Here is a 26,396-nt window from a genome sequence, read left to right as displayed (position 1 = left end):
GAAAACATTTCATCAGTAATACATATTTCATCAGAAACTTTTCAGACATTTTTCATAAATACAATTCACCAGAAAATCTTCATTTTATCAGAAACATATTATTTTATCAGAAAATAATATATCCAGATACATTTTATCTGAATCTTCTTTCTTGCATACAGAACTACATTTTTATCACAAAATACCGATAAATTCCAGTATCTATGAAACATTTGATCAAATAAGACATTGTTAATTACAAGACATTGTTGTATCAACTTTCTTTTTTAATATTCAGTTACATAATAATATTATGCCATACTTTTTTTTCATTACTTTATAATATTAATTTTTCTTTCATTTTTTAAAGTATCAATTTGCATCACTAAATGTGCGTGCAATGTAAGAAAAGTATGTAAAAGAAGAGATAGACACATGCTATCTTACATAATATCTTTAGTATTATGTACTTTTACAACAACAGAGTTATTGTATACATTATTGGATAAAAATACTATGATCATTTTCCATTAGTTTGGTTTATGTCGTTGGTGTGTTTGTTGGTTTTGGTTCCAAACTGTTCATTACATTGTATGACTGGTAAAGATCTGTTGTTCCCGGATTTTGACAATATTTATCAAAAGTATTACATTTTATATAACTGAATTTTTAGGCAAGTTCTAAAGTTTAATAATAGTAAAATACAGTGCTTATCCAGATTCTGATAAAAACTGACTGGCAAAAAATCAATATCTGTTGCAACATTTTAAAGAGGAATAATGTTTTATACTCTGATTTATGTTCAACAACATTTATTTATTTTGATACACAAATTGTCATTTTCAAGGAACAATACGTTAATTTTATATCATCTTCATCTTATATATTATATATATATTAATTATATTCTTGAATAAATTTCAATTATGATTGATAATGTTTAGGATACATACACGCTAGAGCAGGTGTTTGGAGGGATGCCAGTTTTCTCATCACAGGAACGTACTGAGAGTATTCTTTTAAATCTTATACTGCCTCTTATTTTACGAGTTGGTTGCTCCCGAAAAGGTACTGTTTCTGTTTTTCAGCATTATTTTTTATTTAATCTTATTTAAACACATCCAGTAGCAATTAACTATATTATGGGTCAGAGTTAAGTCTTGGACCTTTGGATTAAGAGACAAGTACGTTATTCACCAACCTACAAATCCAAGGCAAAATTGAATGTGCATTCATACCGGTCCTGTATTGTTCATTTCATTGGTCACCACCAATCAGTACTTCTATGAATAAATGATTGGTTGGGTGCAGGAATTATTGATAACATTTATATACCATTTGGATGTGGAAAAAACTTACGTCACACAATTTTTCATAGAATGGCATACCAGTGCTTTTTAAATAATTCTCTTTTATCTTCAGACTCGCCAAAGATTCGAGAAAAGGATGTTTCGTTTGCGCTGAGTATGATAATTTATGCGTTACTCCCACCGAATAAGCAACGTATACCAACGTCCACGAAGCATCATCATCATCACGCATCGTCATTCTCAGACTTACCAAGTCATTCAGGCATAACGTACCGTGACCCAAATGCGCCTGTGTCAGAATCATTGTACGAGGCAGCATTTCTTGGTATGAAAATTAACTCTATTAAAAATAATCATTGATTATTATTATTTTAATTATTTCGATTTAAGTGTACCAAAGACACATTTAATTTTTATGTTAAATAAGCATTAATGAAGATAATTTTGTTTCAATTGAAGGTTTGAAAATCATGATCGTGTGTTTCGAGAAACAACTTGGCTCAGACTGGTATCGCATATCTAACACAATCAAAGAAATGGGCTCCAAAATGCTTGGTGGGGATGCCTTGTGGAGTTTCTTGGATTTCGTTCTCACTGTCCGAACACCTCTTTACATTATGTTGCAGCCATATATTGCATTCAAGGTAATTAAAGTATAATTTTTCTACTGGTACTGCAGTAACCACATTTTTTATTGCAGTAATGTAGGAATAGAATGAAGTTGGTTAAAACTAAACAGTGTGTATGACTACCCCAAGGAAGGCATCCCAAATAATGGCATAAATAAGTTAAACAAAATGTAACCGCAGTACTAAAATGTTGTTATGATCCTTTAGTGAAGCGGTGGTAACTCTTATAGTCTGTGTTTTTACTTTATATCTATAGAGTATATAAATGTATATTTTTTTCACAAAGTATTTTTTTTTTTCACAAATCATATTTTGTTTATATTTTAATTTTTCTTATAGATGTTAAAGATGATCTGTGAGACTGAAGCTGAGATAACTTTTCAACAATACATTGCCAAGAAATTGAGATGTCATTTTGTACCGCAACCTAAATCAAAGCGAGATACACTCACAGAATTGGCTCAAGAGGTTCGATATCTTAGAGACCATATGTATGTACCAAGAGGTGAGTACATTTGAATGAAGAAACATCAAAAAAACATTATTAAACAACTTTATTAAACCATAGAGGTTGCTATTCTTGAGCATCAACATCTTTAGTAAACAACATGTAATGCTAGATTAGGCCAAAGAAAAAAAATACTTGTTAAGCATCACACCCTCATAAACTTTCAGGGGAGGGGGGAGGTTTTTTTTCTGTTTAAACTTTTTATGGAGGTATATTTTTGCGCGATCACCGCCTTGTACATCATTAGATACGCACTCGCTGTCATTCTCACATGGTTAATAAACCGCCACACAAACATTTTTAACTCGCTGGATCGTGCTTTATTCTGGTTCCCGGTCGCGAGCGGGCTAATGTTTCAATCGCCAGTTGTTCACAGTAGAATATTAAATAAACAAGAGAAGAGAAGTGTATCATTTATTCAAAACATAGAGTATCGCAAATACAATTTATCAATTGTTGTAAACTGTACAGGTACCGCTACCGTTGATATATTTGTTTGCACTTTAAAACACAATCGAATGGGCTGCAGCGACTCAGGGGTAAAAAAACGTCTCATAGGACGAAATGTTTCATGAGATGCAACATCCCTCTGGGGCTTGGCCGGGCCACGGAACTTTTCGTCGTATATGGGGGAAAAAAAGAAGAAAGGCGGCTGTATAATCAAGAGTGTCCGGTGACGCTTAACAAGCATGTTTCTTTTTGGGTCTTATGCTAAGAGAGAGGAATGTTAGACTCTTTCCAAAATGTCATGCTTGATGTGCATTGTGGAAAATATATCCCCAATGAAAGATTTAAAAAGATGCTATTATAATTATTCATAATCATGTACTTTTAGATCACACAAAAATGACAGATGAAATTATGGAGACCAACTATCAGTCTAAGACGGGTAGAACACCGCCATTTTTACGAAAAACATCATTGAAAGACAGATTTACAAGAAAAAGTAAGTAGAAAGTTCACCTTTAGATAAAATAAATTGTATATTGCGATTGAAAATGTGCGATATATAAGTATATCTAATTAAAAAAAATGATATAATATTAAATTTTCAGCTACTATTCGCACAACCACTAAACGCCCCAAGCAGAGTACAAGACGTGTACGCCACTCGGTGCGTGGTGGACGTGATAACACAATGGAACTTACAGAGGTCTTCCGTGAAAACCTGGAGAAACCGTCAACGGATACAGTAGATACTGTGGAGCAGGTAAAACAAGAAGAAAGACTTGAAACTGAAGAAAGCCCTCAATCATCCCCTGTGGCTAATGTGGAGACACCTAACAACTCCCCAGGAAAGAAATTCCAACGCCGAATTAAGAAAATACCAAGTAACAGAGCGAGTACAAGGCGACTTCGATCAGATGCACTGACCAGGAGTATGGAAACTTTACAGGAAGATTGCATACCAGGTAAAGCTGCTTTCACACTGCTCCCAGATTCGCTCCAGTGCCCTGAGAAAAATGGGTTCAGTTCACACCAAATTCGTACAATTATAAAATGTTTTTGAAAATATTTTTTAAAAGAAAATAATGATAATCAAATCTGCTAGAGTTTACAAAATTGCCAAAACAGCTATATCATGGACCATTATTAGTTTAAATTAACCTTATTAAGTACAGGCCTTATATGAGATACATTGCCTATGATACTGTAGAATTATACTGTACTGTAATTGGTAGTTAACACAAGTGGAAATCCTGGCAATTCTATCGCAGCAATTAGACTTTTTATCCAATCAACATCTTTTCACAAGTAGTTAAAGTTGTCACTTTTTTTCTATTTTTGAAGATGATGTTCAAGAAAAAGAGGAAGATGATGAGAGTGCTACCGAGTCTTGCTTGCTGCTGGGAGTAAAGCAGCATGCGCTAGGTAACAATGATGAAGAATACTCGGAAGCAAGTGCACTACTATCAGAAGTCATTATCATTAGTAACACAAAAGAGAATGGTGTAGACAATGTTAAAATAACTTAAGAAACATTGTATCTGTAGTGTTCTCTCCAAGCATCAAGCACTGTGTCTGATGACACCTCTACTATACCTTGATCAATAACTCCTGTGCTTTAAGGTTGAGCATAATAGTTTGAAACTCTGAATAACAACCTTTTTCTTTTGCAAGTTTGAGAGTGTCCCTGCTTCTCTTGCAAGCCTGACAGTCTTCCTATTTCTCTTGTAATTTCTCTTCTGCAAGTAATTAACTGGTTAAAAAGTGTGTGAATAAATTACTTATTACGAAATTTCTTGGAAGCAGAAACAAATTGAATAACTGGTGCTCTAAAAATAATGGTTAAAAACTTACAATTGATTACATGTTGGAAAAATATTTAACATTGCCCAGTTTAATTATTAGTAATAATAATTATTAATTATTTATTTACCTTGGATGTCAGGAGATGAAATGTCATAGTCATCATATCTAGTAAGGAAATTAGGATTTATTGGTTTTAGAAAAATGACCTAGGGAGTTCTCACCACCATGGTGCTTGGGTGGAAAGAACACTGTAGCTGTAAATAAATTAATGTAAAAAATGATCTTCCATCCAAAATTGTTTAAATGGGTATATTAGATTATATGACCAAGTATCGATTCAGGATGGCCGAGTATGATATTTTTGGGAAATTCATTCCAATGGAATTTTTTAGGAGAAAATTCCAGTTGAAACCAGTTGAATTAACTGGTTTTAACTAGGATCTGGTTACTTCTGGTAGACCAACTGTGATTTGGTTACTGGTATTCCAGAGTAGTCAAAAAATTAGTGGTGGGATTTTACTTGAGCATTGAATTATACTCGGTCATTCATATATTATGATATTTGAAAGTATATAATGTGTGTTTATGAAGCCTTTAACTAGTATTTGACTCTGCCTATATAATTCAATCTGCAATGACTAGAACAGAACGCAATCGTTGATATTTTAGATTTACGATTTATTTAAGATAAATTATATATTGGTATCGCTGCTTTAAAATTTATGAAATTATTTATTTAAGATAGTTATATAGAGTTTATTTATTTGGCTAAACAAGGTAGTAACAGATTTGACAATAGTGACAATGATGATGGACCACCTGCATTTCTCACATCAAATTAATATCTGACATTTCATTCAAATCCCTGTTTTTTAGCCTGGTTATTCTTCTTTCTGGGAATATTTTAAAATGCCACTAGTTGCAGAGGACAAATCTGATTTCCTCCAAACTCGGTCATTACAACTGGTACCTCCAAACTCGGTCATTATAACTGGTACCTCCTCCCTTTTTTTTAATTCTGAAACTTTTTCCAAATTTGCAGTATTTACAGAACTATATCTATGATTTGCAGAGAGTGAATGGAAGCTACTAAATCAGAGCCATTGAGTGAATTACAATTAGTGTAGAATAGTTGATTTAATTGATTTTTTAAAAAACAACTTTGTTCAACAATGATGTTTAGTAAAAGATAAAAATCTTGGAATGTGGCTAAACATATTTAGTAATGTAAAAATGTTTAAATGCCAGCCAGTGGCTCAAAGATTGTGACATCATTACGTCATTGTCTTTTGGTGGTCTATTAATGGAATTCCCACTTTGTCTTATTTGATCATTTTCTGCATTGTCTTGCAGTATGTAGTGCAATTGAATACTATAACTTAAATTTGACTTAGAATTTGATTATTAGTTAGTTTACACCACGATTGTGGTTTCTGTAACGAATTGATTTAACTGCTAGGGCTGTAGCTCAAATGCGATGATAAGGAGCTATATAGGACCAGAACACGGGAGTAATGCCATACACTTCAAGAGATGCAATGGTTAAGTACATACAATACAGAAGTGTACTCTGGTTCTCCAGTTAAGAACTTTTATTCAAAACTATTGCCGAGGAATGTTGTAAACCTGTGCTGATATTATGGCTCTGTGGTACAGTGCTTAACCACTCGGCAATTGAACTCGACAAATTTGGTAATTTAACAATATTTATAGTTACTTTAAAACTTTTTTTTAAAACTTTTTTTTACTGTACTGTATGAGGTTGTTAGTTTAAATCAAATGCTGTTTTATCACTTGTGCTTAGAGCGACTCACTGCAGCTATGGTTCTCTCATCCCTTCAATCGTACCAGAACTTAGTAGTAGCCTTCTTCAGTATTATAGGTGTAGGATAAGATAGATACAAAACGTGTCTGAGTTCTTCATAACATTTATTGAAAATATAAACATTTAAAAGGATAAACATATAAAAATCATATAATATATAATTAAAGTTTATATTGTTATCTTACTGCTTTAGGTGTGGTATATAAATATTGTTGAATGTGTATGTTTTTGGACATTTTTTTTCTTTAGTTTTGTAGGAATTTAAAATTGTTTTTATGTTTCTTTATACTGGTTGTTTTTGTTTTGTTTTTTGTTTTGGTAGTCAGTGCATTTTATATAGCACAAATATAGATTTATTAAGAAAGAGTTTATACAGAAGGGGGACACCTTCAATACCTAACATAGTGTCTCTTTAATAGAGATGTCCCCTGAATAAGGTCTGAATAGGGTATTACCATAGTGCTATAATCTATATTAGCTCCTGTTCATTCGGATAGTTTTCCCAGAATATGGGTGTCCTAACACCCATATTCTGCTGTATTTAGGCAAATATCATGTATGTGGATTCCGGATTTCTTCTAAGTTTCCGCAGCCAAAAATTGTTTTGTTATGCTGCGGAATAAAACTGAAACGTAAACTAAATTTGAAAAACATAGTTTTTTTATGACTCAAAGGGTAATTGTAAAGTTTTAAGTATTTTTTTATAACCATATATTATTCTACTAAAGAATAGATAGTTCAACCAATAATGTGTAATACTTTTTATATAAATGTTTTTTTAAATTATATAATTTAAGAAGTTAACCTACTTGCCATTAATTTATAAGAACAGATTTAGACATTATTATATTATTTTATTTTAGTTTTTAGAATGTTAAATTTAATTTTGTTTAAACATTGCTTATAGGCTTGTTGACGGAACAGTAAAAAGCTTCATTTCCATTCACATGCTTCGGCCCCTACTAGTTGAACAAACACGGGAACAAACAATTATTTCATGTCAATATCAACTGTCATCCTCTTTGATTTGTGTACTTCTGTACTATTTCAGAATAAAAGGGAGAAGAGAATTAAAAATGAGTTTCATATGTTTGATGAAGGGTTTTATATATCTATATCTAGTCTCAATATGATTGAAAATTATGATTACATATATATATATATACATTTCCTTATTATATATTAATATCTCTTGGATCCAAGTTTGTTCACAAATATCTAAAAGTTAATGGTTTTTAACTTGATCTAATGTTTTTTTTTATATCGATTGAGGTTTTTTTGTTGTTGTTTCGTTAGATTTAAATTTATTAACAAAGTGTTTAAGACCAAAGTATGTCATTAGTGGCATTTTAGTAACCTGCAAAATTTAAAGTATTAGATAAAAAAAAAGTATTACATTTATCATTGCTGCTACGATGGTGATGCATACTGTAACAGTGACAGTTTTAATAAGTTAAAAGAAATATATATTATTTATTTAATGTATTACTATAAGCATAATGTATATGAAATAAATATATTGAGTTTGAAAAATGAACTTTTTATTTTGTGTCATTGATTGTTATTGAGTGTATTTGGACCATCAAAATGACCATAGTTTTGTGGTGTCAGTCATACTGACAGAGTTTGGAGGAAATCTGATTTGTCGTTTGCAACTATTATTGTAGCAATTCAATTGTTGGAAAGAAAGGGAAATCAACTGACTGAATTTGATTACTTGGCAAAATTTGACATGGACATATGCTTTGACATGTACCAACACATCAGTCGAGTGGCCAAGCTGTTAAGACCATTGTTTTTTTCTTGTTGGTGGTAGAACAAGTTGTCTTAGATAAGGACTTAAAAAAACAATAATTGTACGAATAATATAATATCAAATAATAATAAACATAAATTAAATAATGAATAATAATAATATAAATCAAAAATTATAAATCCCAGCAGGATTTGAACCATTATAATACCTAAAGACAAAACATGTATCTTTCAACATGCTCCATCTCTGACAAAAATGTTGAAGTACTTCACTCAGTTTCTGAGTGCTTTCCGGCAAAGATAGTGTCTTTGTTTCCAGAGAGTAATAGCCCTCTTACGTGGATATAAAGTTATTAGTCTTTTATTACAAACGTCTACAAAATACCACTATCCCATCATACTCCAGAGGTCGCTACGCATGCGTGCTATAATTGCCCAGCCCCTGTGTGTGCACTAAATTTCTTATACAATTTTTCGATGTTGTACCGAGTATAACTTTGTATGTTCTATAAAGGAATTTATTAAGATCGTTCATTATAGGTGAAGTCTGTAAAACAGACGATATAGTATTTTTTAGAATGTAAGTATGACCAATTTGTAGCATAAAACAAAAAGTTATTGATAGTCATTTTACCTTTTAGGCTAGGCCTAAACTAGGTTTGGTAGGCTCGCTCGGTTTATAACTGACTGCACTGCACTGCGCCACCCTCTGCATGCCTGGCCTGGCTTGTGTCAAAAATAATAACGTTCGATACGATGATGGTTTGAGTTTTTGCTCATGACAATAACCTCACTTCTGCGACACTAACAAAGTATCAACAAAAAGGGACATGTGGGCCATTTATTTATGACAATTCAGCTGACCAGAATACTGCCTAGGGTAGGGACTGGCATATATTTTTCAATTTATCTTTCTGCATTTGAATAGTGTTCAGTTTGAAAGAGTATGTAATCGTAAGCATTTTAAACTTTAAATCAACAAAATTGATTGAGTATTTCGAAAGTTATGAATAAAATAAGGTGTAAAAATTTGGCACCATCACTATCCTTTGTTTACATAGGAATCCCCACCCCGCGTTTGTGACCTTGTACACAAATAGTCACTGGGTGAAAATACTACTAAAACACATATAAATACATTTTATGAACATATTTTTAATTAGAAAGTTGATGGTGACAAATATATATTTGCATAATACCACATTTTGTTTGGAAATTGTGTCAAAATCACAAAAATAAGATAGAAAGTACTTATTTTATGTTTACCCTCTCCCCGGACTGCGCGAATGTCCCGGAGGAATACCCCCACCTCAGCCAGGCTGTGTGATGACGTCATCAGGCACTTCGCGGCCTAGAATTGCTTACTCACCTAGCATCAGGTGATTAAAAACCTTTTGTGATCCAATATAGGTGATATTTATGTAAAACCAAAGGCGTACACTGTTAAAATATAAATATATCTAAAATATATAAGCAAAATCCCAAAATATTAGGCATGTTTTCGATTTTTTCTGATTTTACTAACATTTCGAGCCCAAAATAAAATGTCATCGCGAAGACATGTGGGCAAAGAAATTTCAAATTTTTCATCGGAATTTTCCGGAAAAGATCGTACAGTCATTCGTTTTTTCTGAATAGCCAATCAGAGTTCGTAAATTCATGCGCAAGTTGACCCCTTTTTAACAGGTTAAGGGTCACACTTGTCTATTCCCTAAAGATGTCTGCTGCCCTCTAGCGGTTTTGCTAGTAGCTACCTAGGGCCTAGCCTAGGTAATAATTAAAGTGTGTATTTATAATATAGTTAATTAAGTTGGTTCTTCTTGTTTGAATTAGGCCTAGCTAGGCCCTACCAGTTTGTTTGGGAATGGTGTATGTATGTTTTGTTATGTCGTAATACAATAAAGTATTTTCTAAAGCGCTAATAATATAATTGACTTACTAAAAGGCTACTAAAGGACAGTTAGTAAAAATAATAAAAGTTGGATTTTAATAATATTAATAATCCTTCTCTCTTGAGGCTCAATGGAAAAAATGAACGAAGTGGCTACATCTGCACCTAGCTAAGAGTACTAGATATAATCAATAAATATAAAGTTGGAAAACCCATTGGTATCATTTTTTATTTGAAAACATTTTTTTGTTTAAATAACCATCTTCTTAATTGACCATCATTTTGTATCACCATTTTACCACCAGGGATGTTTTTTTTATAGTTTTTTTATTGTATCAATACTGGTGTAAATATAGCTAGCATAGTTATTTCCAATTCCATACACAGCTCCTATTTATTGTTACCATTTTTACTTATTGTTTTTTTAATTTACAACTTGGTCCTCCGCCAGTCAAAATTAGCATATTAATTTTCACACCTGGTTAGTTCACTAAGAACATCATAGGGTTGTTTATTAAGATTACAAACATAGCTTATTGAAAGTTGTTTATTGAGGTTTACGAAGCCAAACAATGTAACCTATGAAGCCAACAATGTAACCTATGAAGCCAACAATGTAGCCTACGTTCTATCTACGAAGCTACTGTACTTTGTAGAAAAAGTTGCTGTATTTTCTTTCTGTACTGTTCTGTATGTAAACTGTATTGCGAAAAATGAATAGGGAAAGTGTGTGATCCTGTGTCTAGACACCAAGTGCTAGGTAGACTCCTTCACCTGTGAAAAAAAAAAGCACTAAGTATCCTTTTAGTTTCCAGTACAAACAAAAGCGAATAGCTGTGATTTTTGTTGTTGTTGGATTTGCATTAGATTAGAGCTCATAAATGCGTGACAACTCATTACCTTAGATCTGATTGGCTGCGCAATTTTTTTGATTTGCAAAAAGTATAGAACTACTAATTTCAAACTACCGTAGTTAAATTTCATTAAAGTGAAAACAAAAATGGAATTCAATTAAAATACTGTACTGTATATGATGTGAATGAATGCTGACACTCTGCGCTAATAAATTTGTTGTAGAAAACAGGCTTGTAATGAATTGCCATTCACCACATACATTAAAAAGGCCAAAAATAGATATGGATGGATGGATGCCAGAAGTTCAGTGACCTATTAGTCCCTAGGTGACCTACAGGTAGCATTTTAAGGCAGCTTTGAAAACTCGCATTTTTAACTTTTATTGACTTTTGCATAGTAGTAATAGTGTGCTATTTATTTATTTTTATTAAAATTGTTTTCTTGTTTTGTAGTTTAATATTTCTGTGGGAGTTAAACTACTATGGCTGACTACACCACTGAAGATGATCTTTTATTTGATGATGTCTACGAATTATGTGAAGTTATTGGAAAGTAAGTCACTAATACTAATACCAATAGCTTACTTAATTTCAAAATGTAATAGTATAAAATAAGAAATAAATGCATTTAAATAAAGTATAATTTTCTAAAGATAAAATGACTAGTCCAATTTACATTTATCGTAGATCTGTCTACAATATCAAACTTTATATGTGACAAAAAAATGTGATGTGCCCATATATGGACTATAATATTTGGACACGTCCCACTTTTTTTGTCAAACTAGTTTGATAGTGTAGACAGGGCCTTAGATTAATGCAGTAAACTATATACAGAATATTTAAATTACAATGAACACTGTGTTAATTGGCTGTTTCCACTAATGCTGAAAGTATGCTTTTGAATCCAATGCAGATTTCCTATTTCCCCTGACAGGGTTGTATATTTCGTCATTTGAGTATACTTGATTATTTTAGAACAACATAAACTGTTGTTCTTTCAATAATAAATTTGTATTTAACAAAAATATAATTGTACAGTTTTTAACCAAGATACTAATACTATAAAGGAAGGTCATAATTCAGAACATTGATAACAAATTTAATACTACTGTACTGTGTAAATTAATATTCCAATTGATTTTTCCAATCAATATACAGCAAGTTTAGAATAAAAAGACTATTTGTTTCTTAAGATTTGGACCCTACAGTAGAGTCCCAAGTACAGTCCTAAGTGTAGTAAAGTTTAGAGTAAAGAAAATGGGGGAAAAGAACGTAAAGAGAAAGCAGTACATTGACAGTGAGTGGCTGATTGGTAAGACTGTTGAATTGTAATCCATATGACAAGGGTTTGATACTCACTCGCTCCACGATCTTGTAGTACAGTAGAACGTGTCTTCTCGGATAAGGACTACTGTATAAACATTAGTTTACACATTTAATGCTCATTTACACTTAAAAGAACATAGTACAAACAAGTACCATCTTTTGAGACAAGTTGAAGGTTACTCCGGTGTGCTCGCTCACACAGCCACTGTCGTGGTCAGATAAAATATCACCGTAGTTGACAGCACGACATGACCTGACCGTTTAGAGGAGAAGCATGTACTTAAAAAGTGTAACATTTCCAGCGCATTTGAGATGACATTGTTTGTGGAATGCGCTAAATAAATATAATCAACAAAAGAAATGTGTAAAGCAACAATATGATACAGGTAGTTTAAATTTTTGTGTCGTCATGTATTATTGTATTCGTATAGTCACTAATATAGCATTATTAGTGTAGAATCTCATTGAACTTGCTATCCCAGGATGTACAGTAAAACTTTCATTTGTTAGGCAATTAGTCGTTTGACAATGAACATTTATAAATTTGACACCCTTGACAAGTTAAAAGAAACATGTAAGATGACCTCAAGAAACAATCAATTTTATTCTAATTGTGCTGCAAGGTTAAGGTACAGTTATTATGTCATAGTAGCTATCCATTATAAACTACCCACTGTATCAGAAATTTCACAATATTCTAGAAGATGTAGTAAGTAGTGACAAAATAACCTTATAGTAGTAGTTCAAATGTTTTTGATTTTACATTGTGAAATGTTTTGAAATAAAATCAAATGGACAAGTTTTGTAGGCTTGAACAGTAGTTTAAATGGTTTTGAAATGCATTGTGAAATGTTTCGAAATAAAATCAAATGGACAAGTGAAGTTTTGTAGGCTTGAACAGTAGTTTAAATGGTTTTGAAATGCATTGTGAAATGTTTCGAAATAAAATCAAACGGACAAGTTTTGTAGGCTTGAACAGTAGTTTAAATGGTTTTGATTATGCATTGTGAAATGTTTCGAAATAAAATCAAATGGACAATTATTGTAGGCTTGAAAAGTTTACTCTAGTGAACCTTTTGGCTTTTTATCAGCTATGATATGTTTACACATGGATTCTCCATTGTTTACTCTCTGACATTGTTTTCTGACATCTATTATTATGTATGGAACGCCGTTTACGCAACATTTCGATGATATGAATTTTATGACGCGATATGTGAATGAAATGCATCGATATGAATTAAATGGTGCGATATATGAATGAAATGTTTTGAATTGAATGCTTTGAATTGAATATTTTGAATGAAATGTTTTGAATGAAATGTTTTGAATGAAATGTTTTAAATGAAATGTTTTAAATGAAATGTTTTAAATGAAATGTTTTGAATGAAATGTTTGAATTGAATTGAAAAGTCAAACTATTGGTGGCGTATGTCATTCTCGCTCGCGATTATTTTCTCAACCTCTTAGGCCTAAGCCTGGGTACCCTCATCTCCTTTCTTCCACGCTGCCTTTACAGAGAATCCTAACAGACCTGGGTTCGGAAATATGTATTCCAATGTTTCAGGTCTGTTAGGGAGTCTCTGTAAAGGATTCATATTGATGACAGCGTTGAAAGGAGATGAGGGTACCCATGCTTAGGCCTATTAAGAGGTTGAAAAAAAATCGCGAGCGGAATGACATACGCCGCCAATAGTTTGACTTTTCAATTCAATTCAAACATTTCATTCAAAACATTTAATTCAAAACATTTCATTCAAAACATTTCATTCAAAACATTTCATTCAAAACATTTTATTCAAAACATTCAATTCAAAACATTTCATTCAAAACATTTCATTCAAAACATTTCATTCAAAACATTCAATTCAAAGCATTCAATTCAAAACATTTCATTCATATATCACGCCATTCAATTCATATCGATGCATTTCATTCACATATCGCGTCATAAAATTCATATCATCGAAATGTTGCGTAAACGGCGTTCCATAATTATGGGTGATTATTGTCCGGGTAACCCAGACTTTTATTTTTAAATCATTGTTAATAATAGAGATGGGCGGGGAGAACAATGTTGGGTGGGTTTATTTTTATGGAGCTACAGTAGATCTATCTAGAATTTTGATTGCAATTCAACATTTCAATTAAATTTAATGCATTTTGAGATTTAATGCAAGTCTTGTACTGTAGACAGTATAATAACATAGGAAAACATGAAAGTTACATTTATAATTTTGTAGATTTAATGCAAGTCTTGTACTGTAGATACAGTATAATAACATAAGAAAACATGTTACATTATGATTGTAGATTTGTTTGAATCCCCCTTTTTTGGAAAACCTCTATTTAGGAACATCCCTATAAAGGAGACATTTTCTTGTGAAATGAACAAGCAAATACTACAATAACTAACACTGTAATTTGTAAAGAATCACTATTTACTGAACACCAAACCAAAAAAAAGTGTCCACTAATTGGGAGTTATACTGTATTGAATTGTACTGTATACAGTTTTACAGTTATTGCACTTTGTTATTTGTAGAGTGGAACTGTATGTCTACTACAATATTATAGTAAGCTCCACTAGATAGGATTCATAACAGTTCGTACAGTACTAGTACTAGTTACTACTAATTAATTATGGCTACAGTACTGTGTATAGATTAAAGATGGAAGATTTTTTTATTGCTTAAAGATACTGTGGTTTGTTTAATGGAGTAGATCTATAAAATGTAATTCTCTTTGATGGGCCATCATACTGGTAATTTCACAAATTGCCTTCATAACAGCTCCACGGATCAGATTTAGCTAATTGATTATTTTTATTGACTGACAGAATTTGAACTGGATATTATTACTGTACTGTAGGTTTTCATTAGTAGTATGACGTTTATTTTACAAACATACAGCTAAGATCGCACTCGGAGAGGCTCAGAGAAAGACCAAAAAACCAAAAGGAAGACCAAAAACAACATGGATGGCAAACATAAAAAAGGAAACTGAACTTTTCACACGCGGACCTATACACATGCTTGCTCAAAAACGTACCGAGTGGCGAACACAAGTGAGACGCGCAATGTCTAAAGACGATTAGCGTTTTAGGAGGGATACAGTAACTATACATGGTTCTCTCTACCCCGATAACATACTGTACTGTACTGTACCATAGTTTATGTTCTGTGTAGAAAAGAACACATAAGAGGACATCTCCGAGACCCAAAAATAGAGGCGTCTCTTGAATAGGTGTTTATGAGAATTTTTTTCAGAAAGCATTCAACTATACCACTGTAGTTCAGTATTGTATTGAGATTTAAAAGTGAAAGAAAAGAAACCAAGTATTTCTAAAAAAAGGAAAGTATCCAACAGAATCATGTACTGTAGATAATAATTAGTAAAATTTAAAAATAATAATAATAATAGAATTTCATAGTAATAATAAGTTTGTAAACTGTGCCACAGCCAAGTAAGGACCTTGTCTAAACCTAAAACAAATTAACTAGTAATAATTTTTTATAAGCATCAGAATACTCATTTTAAAATCATTTAATTCATACTGTACAATCTGCATTATATTTCAAAAGTATAGCAGCTTAGCTACTTTCAAATACTGTGTTTCTATTGTACACTAAATGCACCATGTGGTAAAATGAAGTTATATTGTAATAACATACATAAATAGCTATTATATGCAAATGATGTAAAATCAATCTGGTTTTACAGTACAGTATTATATTGTGCAATCTATTTTGAATAATGCCTGTAAAATATACCACAGACTGTGAACTCTGTACCTTGACCTTGCTATCATTTTTAATTAAACTGATAACATTACTTGAACCTCTTTTTTAACCATCATAAAACCAGATAATCTGTCTATTTCTAATTTCCATGACAGTAAACATTACTGCAGTATAAACTGATAACCGTGGCCTTTGAGTTGTTATTTTGAGTACTGAGAATAAGCAAGTCAGAGGCCTAGAATGTGTATAATGTGAAAAATTATATTTCTTTAAAAAAAAAAATTTTACTCGGGCCTTTTTACACGGATAATACTAATAGTGCTAGTTAAAAAAGAAATTTTATTCAGAGTTTGCAACTTGTTTTTTCATTTCAAGTTTTACCAATGAAATGAACATATTTCAAAGATGTATTAGGAAACCATCAACATTGAGTTCTATTGAACGCAGCATAGTATACTAAAAAATCTATTTAAATATGAATCTAAGTGTCTGATTCTTAAAGAATAGATACTGACATACAATACCTGTATAAATCATTGATATTTAAGTACACAGTACTTAACATACCAAACGAACAATAATAATATGGTATATTTGAGCCTTTAATCCACATAGTTATTTTTATCAATCAATATTCTGGTCAAGTGTACATTTAAAGTATATAATTTGTTTTTGTTGCATCAGTTTAAAAAAAAAACTACCTTAAAGATCATCCCACAAAAACATGAACATTTAAGGATTTTCAAATCAGACTTTGAATCAAACTGGAAGTCAACAGGGGTTGGTTGATGAAAAACTGTATAACCGAAATCATTACCCTTATTACAGTACATTACTGTACCTCTTTTTTGATTCTTGCTTATTTTTCTGTTAAATTTCTAAGTACAATAATTACTGTATAAAATGTTTTATTTAGTGACAGTGTATTAAATAGTAAAAATTACAGATTCACAAACTGTACATCGGGCAACACCCTTGGTCTGCTGGCTGAAAATATTTTTGTAGAGTAGAAAATGTGTTATGATTATGAAGTTTTAGGAAATCTGTACCTTTGATGCTGTTCAGTTTTCATTGAGTCTGATATTGAAAGAATTTATTAAATGTACTGTATAGTATATAAGTTAAAAAATCATGGCTCTCTAAGTAATTAAATTATTATGACAAAAATATTAAAAGATATTACAGTTATTCTATCAAGTACTGTATCATTTCTGTGAATTTTAGTAGCAGTTATAAAATAAAATATTCCATTAAAATTTCTCATTAGTATTATCATTTTTCACCCCATTGAAGAAGTCTAATAATAATGTTGAGAAGGGACTATGTCAGAAATTCATCATATCAAAATCCAGAATGATCATTCCCTATTCAGTAAACCAATTTGATTATGAATTTAATTGTTTAAATGGTCCCTATGTTCTGACCGTAGTTGCTGACAGCTAATCTGGGATCTGTGGAGTTTGGCATTTAAACATGGTTAGCATGGCAAGCTTGCTGAGAACCTGGCTAGCTTATTAGTTGCATTATGGATAAATATGGTAACATGTAATTTACAGTATTCCCAGTTTTCCAGGACATACTGTACAGTACTTCAAATAAAATAAATTTAATTATTTATTAATTTTATAACTGGGATAAAGGTAACCACGTTGTACAGTATGCACAATTTAACTTAGTAAGTACTTAGTTTAGTTTTGCCATGGGTTTTTATTGGTTTTTGTTTATCAGAGATGCTAAAGGTAAAAGAACGTCTTGTGGTATTGTTATACTGTAAGAAACTGAAAGAGGAAGTTTCATTTGTAATACTCCATTGTGTGTTCATGATGATCCCTCCAGTTCGTATTTGGAATACAATTTTTTTTTTCAGGCTTACTTTACTATAAAATATGCAATATACTGTAGATGTTCCTGAATTTGTGTTCAATTTCTTTCATTTCAGTATGGTATTAAAAATTAATTGTTCACTGTCTGTCAATATAGCTTATAGTATTATATTATACAATAAATGTTTCAAAAGACCTGGATAACGATATTACGGACCTTTATTTGTAACCCCATGACCTGGTGTAAGTAAGTGTTTAAGCCCGGTTCACATGTCTAGAATCTGTTGGAAATTGGATTTGATTGATTTGTCTGTTCACGTACTGTACATGTGGAGTGTTTTATCAGGAAATATGGATGTCCCAAAAGAAGGCTTTACTACTGTATTGTAATATTATAAATAGAAAATTGATGTTTAATTATATTAAGATAATGTATTTTATACTACTCTACCTGTAATGGTACTGTAAAATATTCACCATTGGTTGACCTTGCAAAATCAAATTCTTTATTAACAACATTCGTTTGTTGCGGGCATTCATGTTGCAGTTTTTTTTTATTCGCGTAAATAAAAGAATTTTTTTAATAAGAATTTTTAATACTATACAGTATTTAGAAATAACTATTTGTATTACAATTTCAAGTTGAAGTTTTTTATTTGTACACAGCAGACATTCGTTTAATTTATAGAATTTTCTGAACAATTTAAAGGATGTTTTTAATTAAATATCAGGAAATAGGCTTTAATTTTAAACTCACTGCGATTTTCTTGTTTTTAACCGCAATTGAGAATGTCAGTTTCTATTTGTTGGAATATTAAAAGTGTTTATTGTAACTTACTGTACCCTGCAGAGTAGAAAATTTCCATTATTATGGCGTTTTCAATTTACATATAAAATCGTAAAAAACAATTCTGGCCCCACTATACTCTATTCACAACTACAGTACTGCAGATCATCTACCTAAACATTTTTATGGTAATTTCTGTTAATTAAAACATTGAAAATGATCAATGAAAAAAATTGCTCTTAAATATCATATTTTCGTCATTTTCGGACCATCTCTAGCCCGGTGCTTTGTACTCTTTTGTATCACTTTGACACCCCTTCCAACTCCACAATCCGCATCCCTGACTTGTAGTTAATGTAGCTTTAAATCTTTGCTAATTAACAGTACCGCAAACTGTATTTGGAGGTACACGATTGGGAACAGATTTGACATCGGTGCAAGATAAAGTAAAAAAACAGATTTGATTTAATATTTACATAGTAAACCAGGGTTGTAAAATCAATGCATAATTGGTCAACAAGTGAACTTTGCATTGTATTTTAATGTCTTGTATTATTACAGCTGTAGATAGTGTAACTATCCCATCATGGCCTACTCTAGATGGCGCTTTTATGGTTTGAAACTATCATCACTAGTCCATTGGTAATTAATAGCATGGTGTATGCAATATCCCATATCATGTCAATAGACAATGCTTTATGGTTTAAAATTAATCATTGTTAGGCCAGTATGGCATGATATGAAATGTATCAAATCAATTCAATTCAAAATAAACATTTATTTCCAAAATGGTGGCGTCACCAAAAAAGCAAAGCTTGTGTCAGGGACGCCAAAACAAAACATTCAAAAGCAAACAAAACATATATAAGACACAGAAATGAAAATAACAATAAAACGTAAAGCGGTACATTTCAATTGTATCCCGTATCAAGACAATTGTAGATGAGGAATTACTGTGTGGCTTAAAACTGAAACTGTGTCACCATGCCAACTTACAACAGTGCCAATTTCTACTGATAGTATGACAATGACATACAGTACAGTAACCTATCCCACTGAATCTGACCCAATGTACAGTACAGTAGTAAATCCCTTTTCACATGAAATTGAGTTAATAAGCCATGTTGACACTTACACGAACATTGTTCCCATTAAATGACATGCATTACCACGCATGTTCGCACCAAAATGTGTAAAATGGTTTCTATGAGTTCCATTAGTACTAGTATTCTGTAGATGAACTTGTCGATATACCGTACCCAATGACCGGTGTAATGTAAGTTAGGGTCACTGTATTCCATGGATGACTTCATAAGGCAAGCTTTGTACACCAGATTATCACATTGTATTTTTAGTAGCGATCGCGAACAGATTGTAATGTATTTGGGAATAGGCAAATATTTATTTTGTTTTTGTCGGTAGAAATTATAAAACATTTCACAGTGACCTTTAAATAATATACTTAACATGTTAACATTTCATAATTAACAACTGAAACAAAATGTCAGAGGGAATTCTATCCAAATAATTGGTATACAATTTAGTTACACATCCATTATTATCTCATAAATCATGATTATTTTCTTTGGCAATCTATAACTTTCTTCTAAACGCGATTAGTATTATAGTAAGAAGAAAATAAACTTACAGGATATTATTACGTTTGAAAGTAATTTTATTTGGCATGTTGTAATGTTAGATTTTTGTAACGTTACTAAACTCTTTTATTAAGTTTGATTTAACTAAACCTAGTTTTGTCATAAAAAGGAAAAACATAAAATAAGAAAAAATTGAAGGTCCATTTTGTGCCAAGCTTAGCTGGATAAACCAACATTAGCCTCTCTCTGTAAAAAGAGGAATACATCACTGTACGAAACAAATAATATTAATAATATACATTAAAATATCATACCCTCATTGGATAATGGTATAGTCCGTTCCAGAGTATCCCATTAATTTAATTGTATTTAGTGCGACTGTCTGTTTAATTTCATTCTTTGTATTTTACTGTATTCACACACAGTACTGTAGGCACAGTATCCCATCAATTTGATTTTTTAGTTTAATTTGATAAAGCGTGACTGCCTCTTTAATTCCATTTGTTAATGTAACTGTTGTTAAAAAGCACTTTTCACATCATCAAGTGTTTTCTCAAGGACAATACTGATGAAATTAAATTGAAAGAAACACCCTTATTTAAAGATCATTATTTATTTAAAAGAAATTTGTATAAATTGATAAAATACAGTTTAACTAATGTTTTGGTTTAATGATTTTTAATCTATAAGTGTTTTTAATTTGATACAATGAAGTCTTTTTTCTTTCTCTTTAAATTAGAAAAGACAGTAAAACAATGTTTCTTATGTGTTTGTATTGTTTCCATAGTAAAATGTTTATAAACAAAATGACTACAGAACTTCTATTAAGGGGACACCACCAACACCAGGGGGGCTGTAGTGGTTCCGTTTGTTTCATAGGAATGTTCCGTAAGAGTGTCGCCAGAATAGGAAGGAAATTTCTTTATTTATAGTAGTATGTATTGAATAAGGTATAGTATTTTCATGAGTTTAAACAGATTGAATTGTGGAATAAAAATTTCTGTAGTGAATGAATTAAAAATTGTCTCCATTTTATTCGTAATTGTTTTAGATTGAATAGAAATTTACCGTTGAATGGAACTAAATAATCAACCAAGGATGCACTTTGTTGTCCACTGAATAATTGAAACATTATATTTGGAGTATACTGTATTCTGTACTTTAGAATTACTTATTGAGGTTGTTGTCTCTTGTCTCAAAAGTACTGTAGGTCTTACAGAGTACAGTATAATAAATAATGTAACATTTTTAAAAAGATAATAAGAATAACAGATATTCTTGATTAAGTAAAAAAGTAACTTTGATTCAGTCACATTTCATTGCTATAGACAGGAAAATAATTTTCAATGCGGCATTTTGGCATTTGTGAATCCTATTACGCTGAACTTGAATTATCTATTATGTATGAGTTTACGAACGAATACAAATTGCTGTTGTTTTTAAGGTCAACAGTCATTAAGAAAAAAATAAGACTTATTATTGAATATAGAGTACAGTAAACGCCTCCTTTGGGACACCCCTTTTCAGGGGACATCCCTATTAAGGGGACACCCCTATTAAGGGTACCATTTTTTTGGTCCCAATAGGTGTGAGGGGAGAATACTGTATTTGCTTTGTAAATTGTATACTTTACTTATTGTTAATGATGTTATATTGTTGTATGTATTTTGTACAGTATTAAATTAGCAAACATAATAAATATCAGGCGATTGAGTTGAACTGGAAAATTTTTGTAGTGTGCAGGTGCTGCTATTATACATATAGTACTTACTGTATTTTAATAAAACAAAAGATTTTATTCTGTAGGAATTCTTTGCAAATTATGCTACTTTCGCACATAAACTTATATACACATCCTAATGTACTCTTATTTTTTCAAAACCTTATTTTTATTATACTAAAAACCACCATAGGCATTCAGTATTCGGTCTCTGTCCTTGACAGTGCAAATGCGTGCAAGTCATATACATATTATAAATGTCAGCCTGTTATTGTCTAAAATTATTGATTTTGATGAGATTCAATCTTTGCATTGTACTGGTTTTGCTGCATTTTAATTATCCTGTCAGTTTTATCACATTTATGTTCTTTGTCATATGCAAGGTTGGTCTCGTACAAATTGATACTACTTTATATAGTATAATAGTATACATTTTTAATAAAAGTGTAAAGTGCTGGATATACAGTACACATTGTAGACAAGTGACACCAACCAATGTGGCTACTACTATAGAACTTAAGTATTTCAGAGTTGTATTGGTGTAGTGTGTTTTATATTACTAAAGCCTTGATTAAATGGTTTAAATAAGCTTACTATAGCACAATAAATTCAACATACCAGCACGTATGAACTTTCACTTGAAAACTAAAGCCTTATTCGCACTGGACTTGAAAAATGCTAAATTTAACCAAGGTACAATAACTTTAAGGTCATGAGTTCAGTACATTTGACCATTGTTCGCACTTGAATAAATTCATGCAGAATTAGTATACCATTGTTTTGCCCAAATTTACCCAGGATGTTAAAACTATGCATGGTGAAGGTCATGTCTACCTGTGTTAATGTGTCTTTAGTACTGTATACAACTTTGGCTACAGGTGCTCTTTACATTTCAACATAGGCCTACAGTAGGCCTACTTGTTTCTTTGTCATGTCTAAAGTCACATTTCCTTCCTTTATTAATTATATTTACCAAAAAAAGATTCACGAAAAGAATCTAATCTTTTTCAATGGAAATTCGAAATATGGTGGGTGGGCATACAGTACTGTAATCAAGAATATGCTTTTGAAGAGGTTGACCTAATTATATTGCAGTTAATGAGATATGGGCTTAATTATACTGTGGTACATTCCACCAGCGGGTGGGCTTATTTATGTCAGTGTGATGGTGCGATAGTCTTTGCTTGTCTTCATCATTGATGGATGTACAGTACTGTAAAATTTAGCCGGATTGTAATGTAATGTAAATTAACAAATCTAATCTAATTTGTTCACACTGTTTGTGTGGATGATCCTATCTCAAATTAGTTGATACTACTGTATTTGAGTGTGAATTATGCCACATGGATTTAGATTAAATACAAATCATGATTGACAGGTTGCCAGGGCGATTGATAATGGGCATAAGGCAGATCTGGCATTGAGAACTGTAAAAATAGTTTTTTTTAGCAATCTCTCAAGGAAGAATAAAATAAAAATCTTTTATCATCATTTTAAATTAATCTGATCTTGTTTTAAGTGAGCTTTCGCATCAGAATGGTAGACGAAAGAAAATCGGTTTCCCTCAGAAATAAATATATTAGGTAGGCGCTGCACTGTTGGATGCCATGGGTCCGTGGAGGGCCTATTCTGAATTTCCTCAGTTTCCAGTTAAACTTTGAAGATCCAGAATAAATCCCTGTTTACCTTTTTAAAAATATTGTTGTTTTCAGTTACATAATTAGATCTAAACATTTTCTTCAGCAAGTTCTTGCGAATAAATGCCAGGCTGAATATTAACCAATACAGATGATAGTATTGTACAGTCCATTTGTATTCAGATTTGATATAGCGTGTATAAACTACATTTCACAATACCAGCACTGTGATTTACTTTACATAGTTATTATAAATTGTTTGTAGAGTATTGTGATATGTTTACATTTTGATTGTATGCAAAGCAAAGTACTACTATTGCGTAAAGGCTCCATCCAGAAAGATGAAAACAAACAAATTATCGATCAGTAGAATCCAATAATGTCCCTTGAATATTGGTACAATATATAGTAAAATAAAATGAATAGGTGTGTCCCTAAGGATGGGTTCTATGTGTGCTCACAATGTTTATGCCATGGGCCCCACTATTTAATAATCTTGGATTTATAAATTATACTGCAATACAAACATGTTTATTTCTATTGTAATACAGTTTTAAGTTGCCTTGCTTGTCTACACATTGTTATTGTGGAAAGGTCAAAGGTTAAGAATAAAATAAAGTAATTTTCCATTTTAAAGCATCAGTTTTTACATTAAAAAATTAAAGTGTTTTGACATACTCATTTGTATTATTTGTCACATCCTCGCATATTGCAATAAGTTGGTCAGAATAGATTTTACGATTTCTATTCTATTTTCGGCTTAGAAAATAATTTTACAAAAGTACAACGAACCATTATAATAATGGTATTATTAATAGCCACAAGTTGTTAATGTCACACTAGATGGATATTAATCACTGTTCTTTTTAAGCTCTTAAATCTCTTTTCTACATCTGTCTCACAGAAGGGGGGGGGGGGCTGTGCGGAGAATTGTTGTGTGAAGCTTGCAACCATAAGCAAGGAATATTGCAATTTGGTTTTGCCTAAACAAATTTTAATTTTGCCCTAGCCACATATACCCCTTTCACATCGCTTAGCAGAACGAGTTTACACACCGGAGTTTACACCATACATACACCATGTTGACACCTCTGTATGTGTAGTAAACTCAATAGGCGATGTGGATGGATTCTGTTTCACCTGTCGAAGTAAGGTTATTTAAATGAGCAAAGGTTTACTTTATAATATTAATAAACAACAACAATTTTAAAAACTGAAGCTCAAAGGGCCTGCAAGAGGTTTTTCCCGTTAGAAACTACCACCACCTGCTTCTTTTAGCAAATTATAAAACAACTTTTTGTGTGTTTATTCTCTAGTGTTACTATGAACTACTTTCAAACAAATCGATGGAAGTAAAAATCTGACAATTTTTTTTTCTTAATTGCTATCTTTCAGAGGTCCGTTCAGTGAGGTGAGGCGATGTATTCACCGTGAAACAAGCCAACAGTTCGCTGTCAAAATCGTTGACGTGGCTAAATTTACCGCTAGTCCTGGTCTAAGTACTGAAGGTAGGTTCTAGTTCTACTGAAATATTGTCATAGTTTTTTTTTGTGTTCATTTTTAAGTAGCAGTTGATCGATTAGTTGATTGGTTGTCGTCTCAAAAGTTCCAGATTGACAGTATTTTGACAGACTAACAAGAGATGAGAAAGCGATCTTATATTTCAGACCAATTTTGAAAGATGTCATCCGCGTTTTTTAATATTGCGGACAATTCATTTCATTCATTAACATTTTTTATTTCCAAGTACTGTATGCTTATTAAATGAGCTTTGACCTGATTGTGCCCTCTAGAGATTTAAAACTCACTGTGTTACCTATTTTTCTTTGCATATTTTGGGACCCTGCATAAACATACAAGTCGTCATAGTAAGATTATGCTCAGGTTTATTTTTCTTATAATAGTATTATCTCCTCAAAAAGGTAATTTCAATTCTGTCCACATACGAAGGAAAATTTGTAATTATAGTTTGGAAATGAACTATTATTTGGTGAAGAATACTGATTTAAATGAGGCTTGAAAAAGGGAATTGTTGGGTGCTCTCGGCTTTTAAAGCTGATCAAATATTCATGTAATTCTTAATCTTTGTATCAATTAGGTTGAAGGGGCTTTAGTGAACATTGTATTGAGATTGTAAGAAAGCAAAGATAGATTGATGATAAAACATAATACTGATATTACAGTATGTCTCGGGAATGGTCATATAATTTATAGGGATAATAATGATACCTATACAGCACAGTAGATGTAGACTGAAGAAGGGGTTTAACCAAAAAAAATCCCTTTAAGCTATGGTTATATAACCAGTCAAGACGATGGTAAGTTGTACAGTACAATACGACCAATTTTCGGACCAGGGACTAATGTTGGAAGAGGCTGAGCATGTACCGTTTGGCCAATGTCCCTTCTTACAGGATATTACATTGAATATCAGTACTGTAGCTGGCTTCCAGGTTCAGCTGGAATGGTTAACCTCTAACTAAAGTTGAAATGAAAAGTAAAATGTCTTCAAGCCGCAATAAAATAGCTGCCGCTACAGGTGTTGATAGTGTAGATCATTATAAAATAAGCATAGCCACTTTATTAAAAAAATATGCCTACTGTATTGTGAACAATGTGACCGTAAACAGATTTTTAAGGTTTCTGAAGAAAATATTTAAAAGCTGAGAGTACTGTATTACTAAAAGCCTGAAGAACTACAACAGTATACTTAAATCAATGGTATCTTTATGTATTATTGCTGCATGGTCTATCA

The 26,396-nt window shown here is 31.8% G+C and overlaps 2 protein-coding genes across 7 annotated transcripts in view; both read left to right on the top strand.

Annotated features, from left to right (window-relative positions):
- Nucleotides 1-8,034, top strand: part of LOC140049485 (protein unc-80 homolog) — an 88,652-nt gene extending 80,618 nt beyond the window's left edge. For all 5 annotated transcript variants that reach the window (XM_072094382.1, XM_072094383.1, XM_072094385.1 and 2 more), the window contains 7 exons: nt 924-1,047; nt 1,402-1,614; nt 1,749-1,933; nt 2,258-2,423; nt 3,262-3,372; nt 3,482-3,838; nt 4,218-8,034. In XM_072094382.1, the coding sequence (XP_071950483.1) occupies nt 924-1,047; nt 1,402-1,614; nt 1,749-1,933; nt 2,258-2,423; nt 3,262-3,372; nt 3,482-3,838; nt 4,218-4,402 (1,341 nt within the window). In that variant the 3' untranslated portion in view covers nt 4,403-8,034. The remainder of the gene's footprint in view (nt 1-923; nt 1,048-1,401; nt 1,615-1,748; nt 1,934-2,257; nt 2,424-3,261; nt 3,373-3,481; nt 3,839-4,217) is intronic.
- A 666-nt stretch (nt 8,035-8,700) lies between these two features.
- Nucleotides 8,701-26,396, top strand: part of LOC140048663 (peripheral plasma membrane protein CASK-like) — a 102,818-nt gene continuing 85,122 nt past the window's right edge. For both annotated transcript variants that reach the window (XM_072093434.1, XM_072093433.1), the window contains exons 1-3: nt 8,701-8,839; nt 11,458-11,557; nt 25,037-25,149. In XM_072093434.1, coding sequence (XP_071949535.1) covers nt 11,487-11,557; nt 25,037-25,149 — 184 coding nt within the window. In that variant the 5' untranslated portion in view covers nt 8,701-8,839; nt 11,458-11,486. The remainder of the gene's footprint in view (nt 8,840-11,457; nt 11,558-25,036; nt 25,150-26,396) is intronic.

The sequence above is a fragment of the Antedon mediterranea genome, chromosome 5 (genome assembly GCF_964355755.1).
Source record: "Antedon mediterranea chromosome 5, ecAntMedi1.1, whole genome shotgun sequence".
Classification (NCBI taxonomy): Eukaryota; Metazoa; Echinodermata; class Crinoidea; order Comatulida; family Antedonidae; genus Antedon; species Antedon mediterranea.
This window is presented reverse-complemented; position numbering and strand designations above follow the sequence as displayed.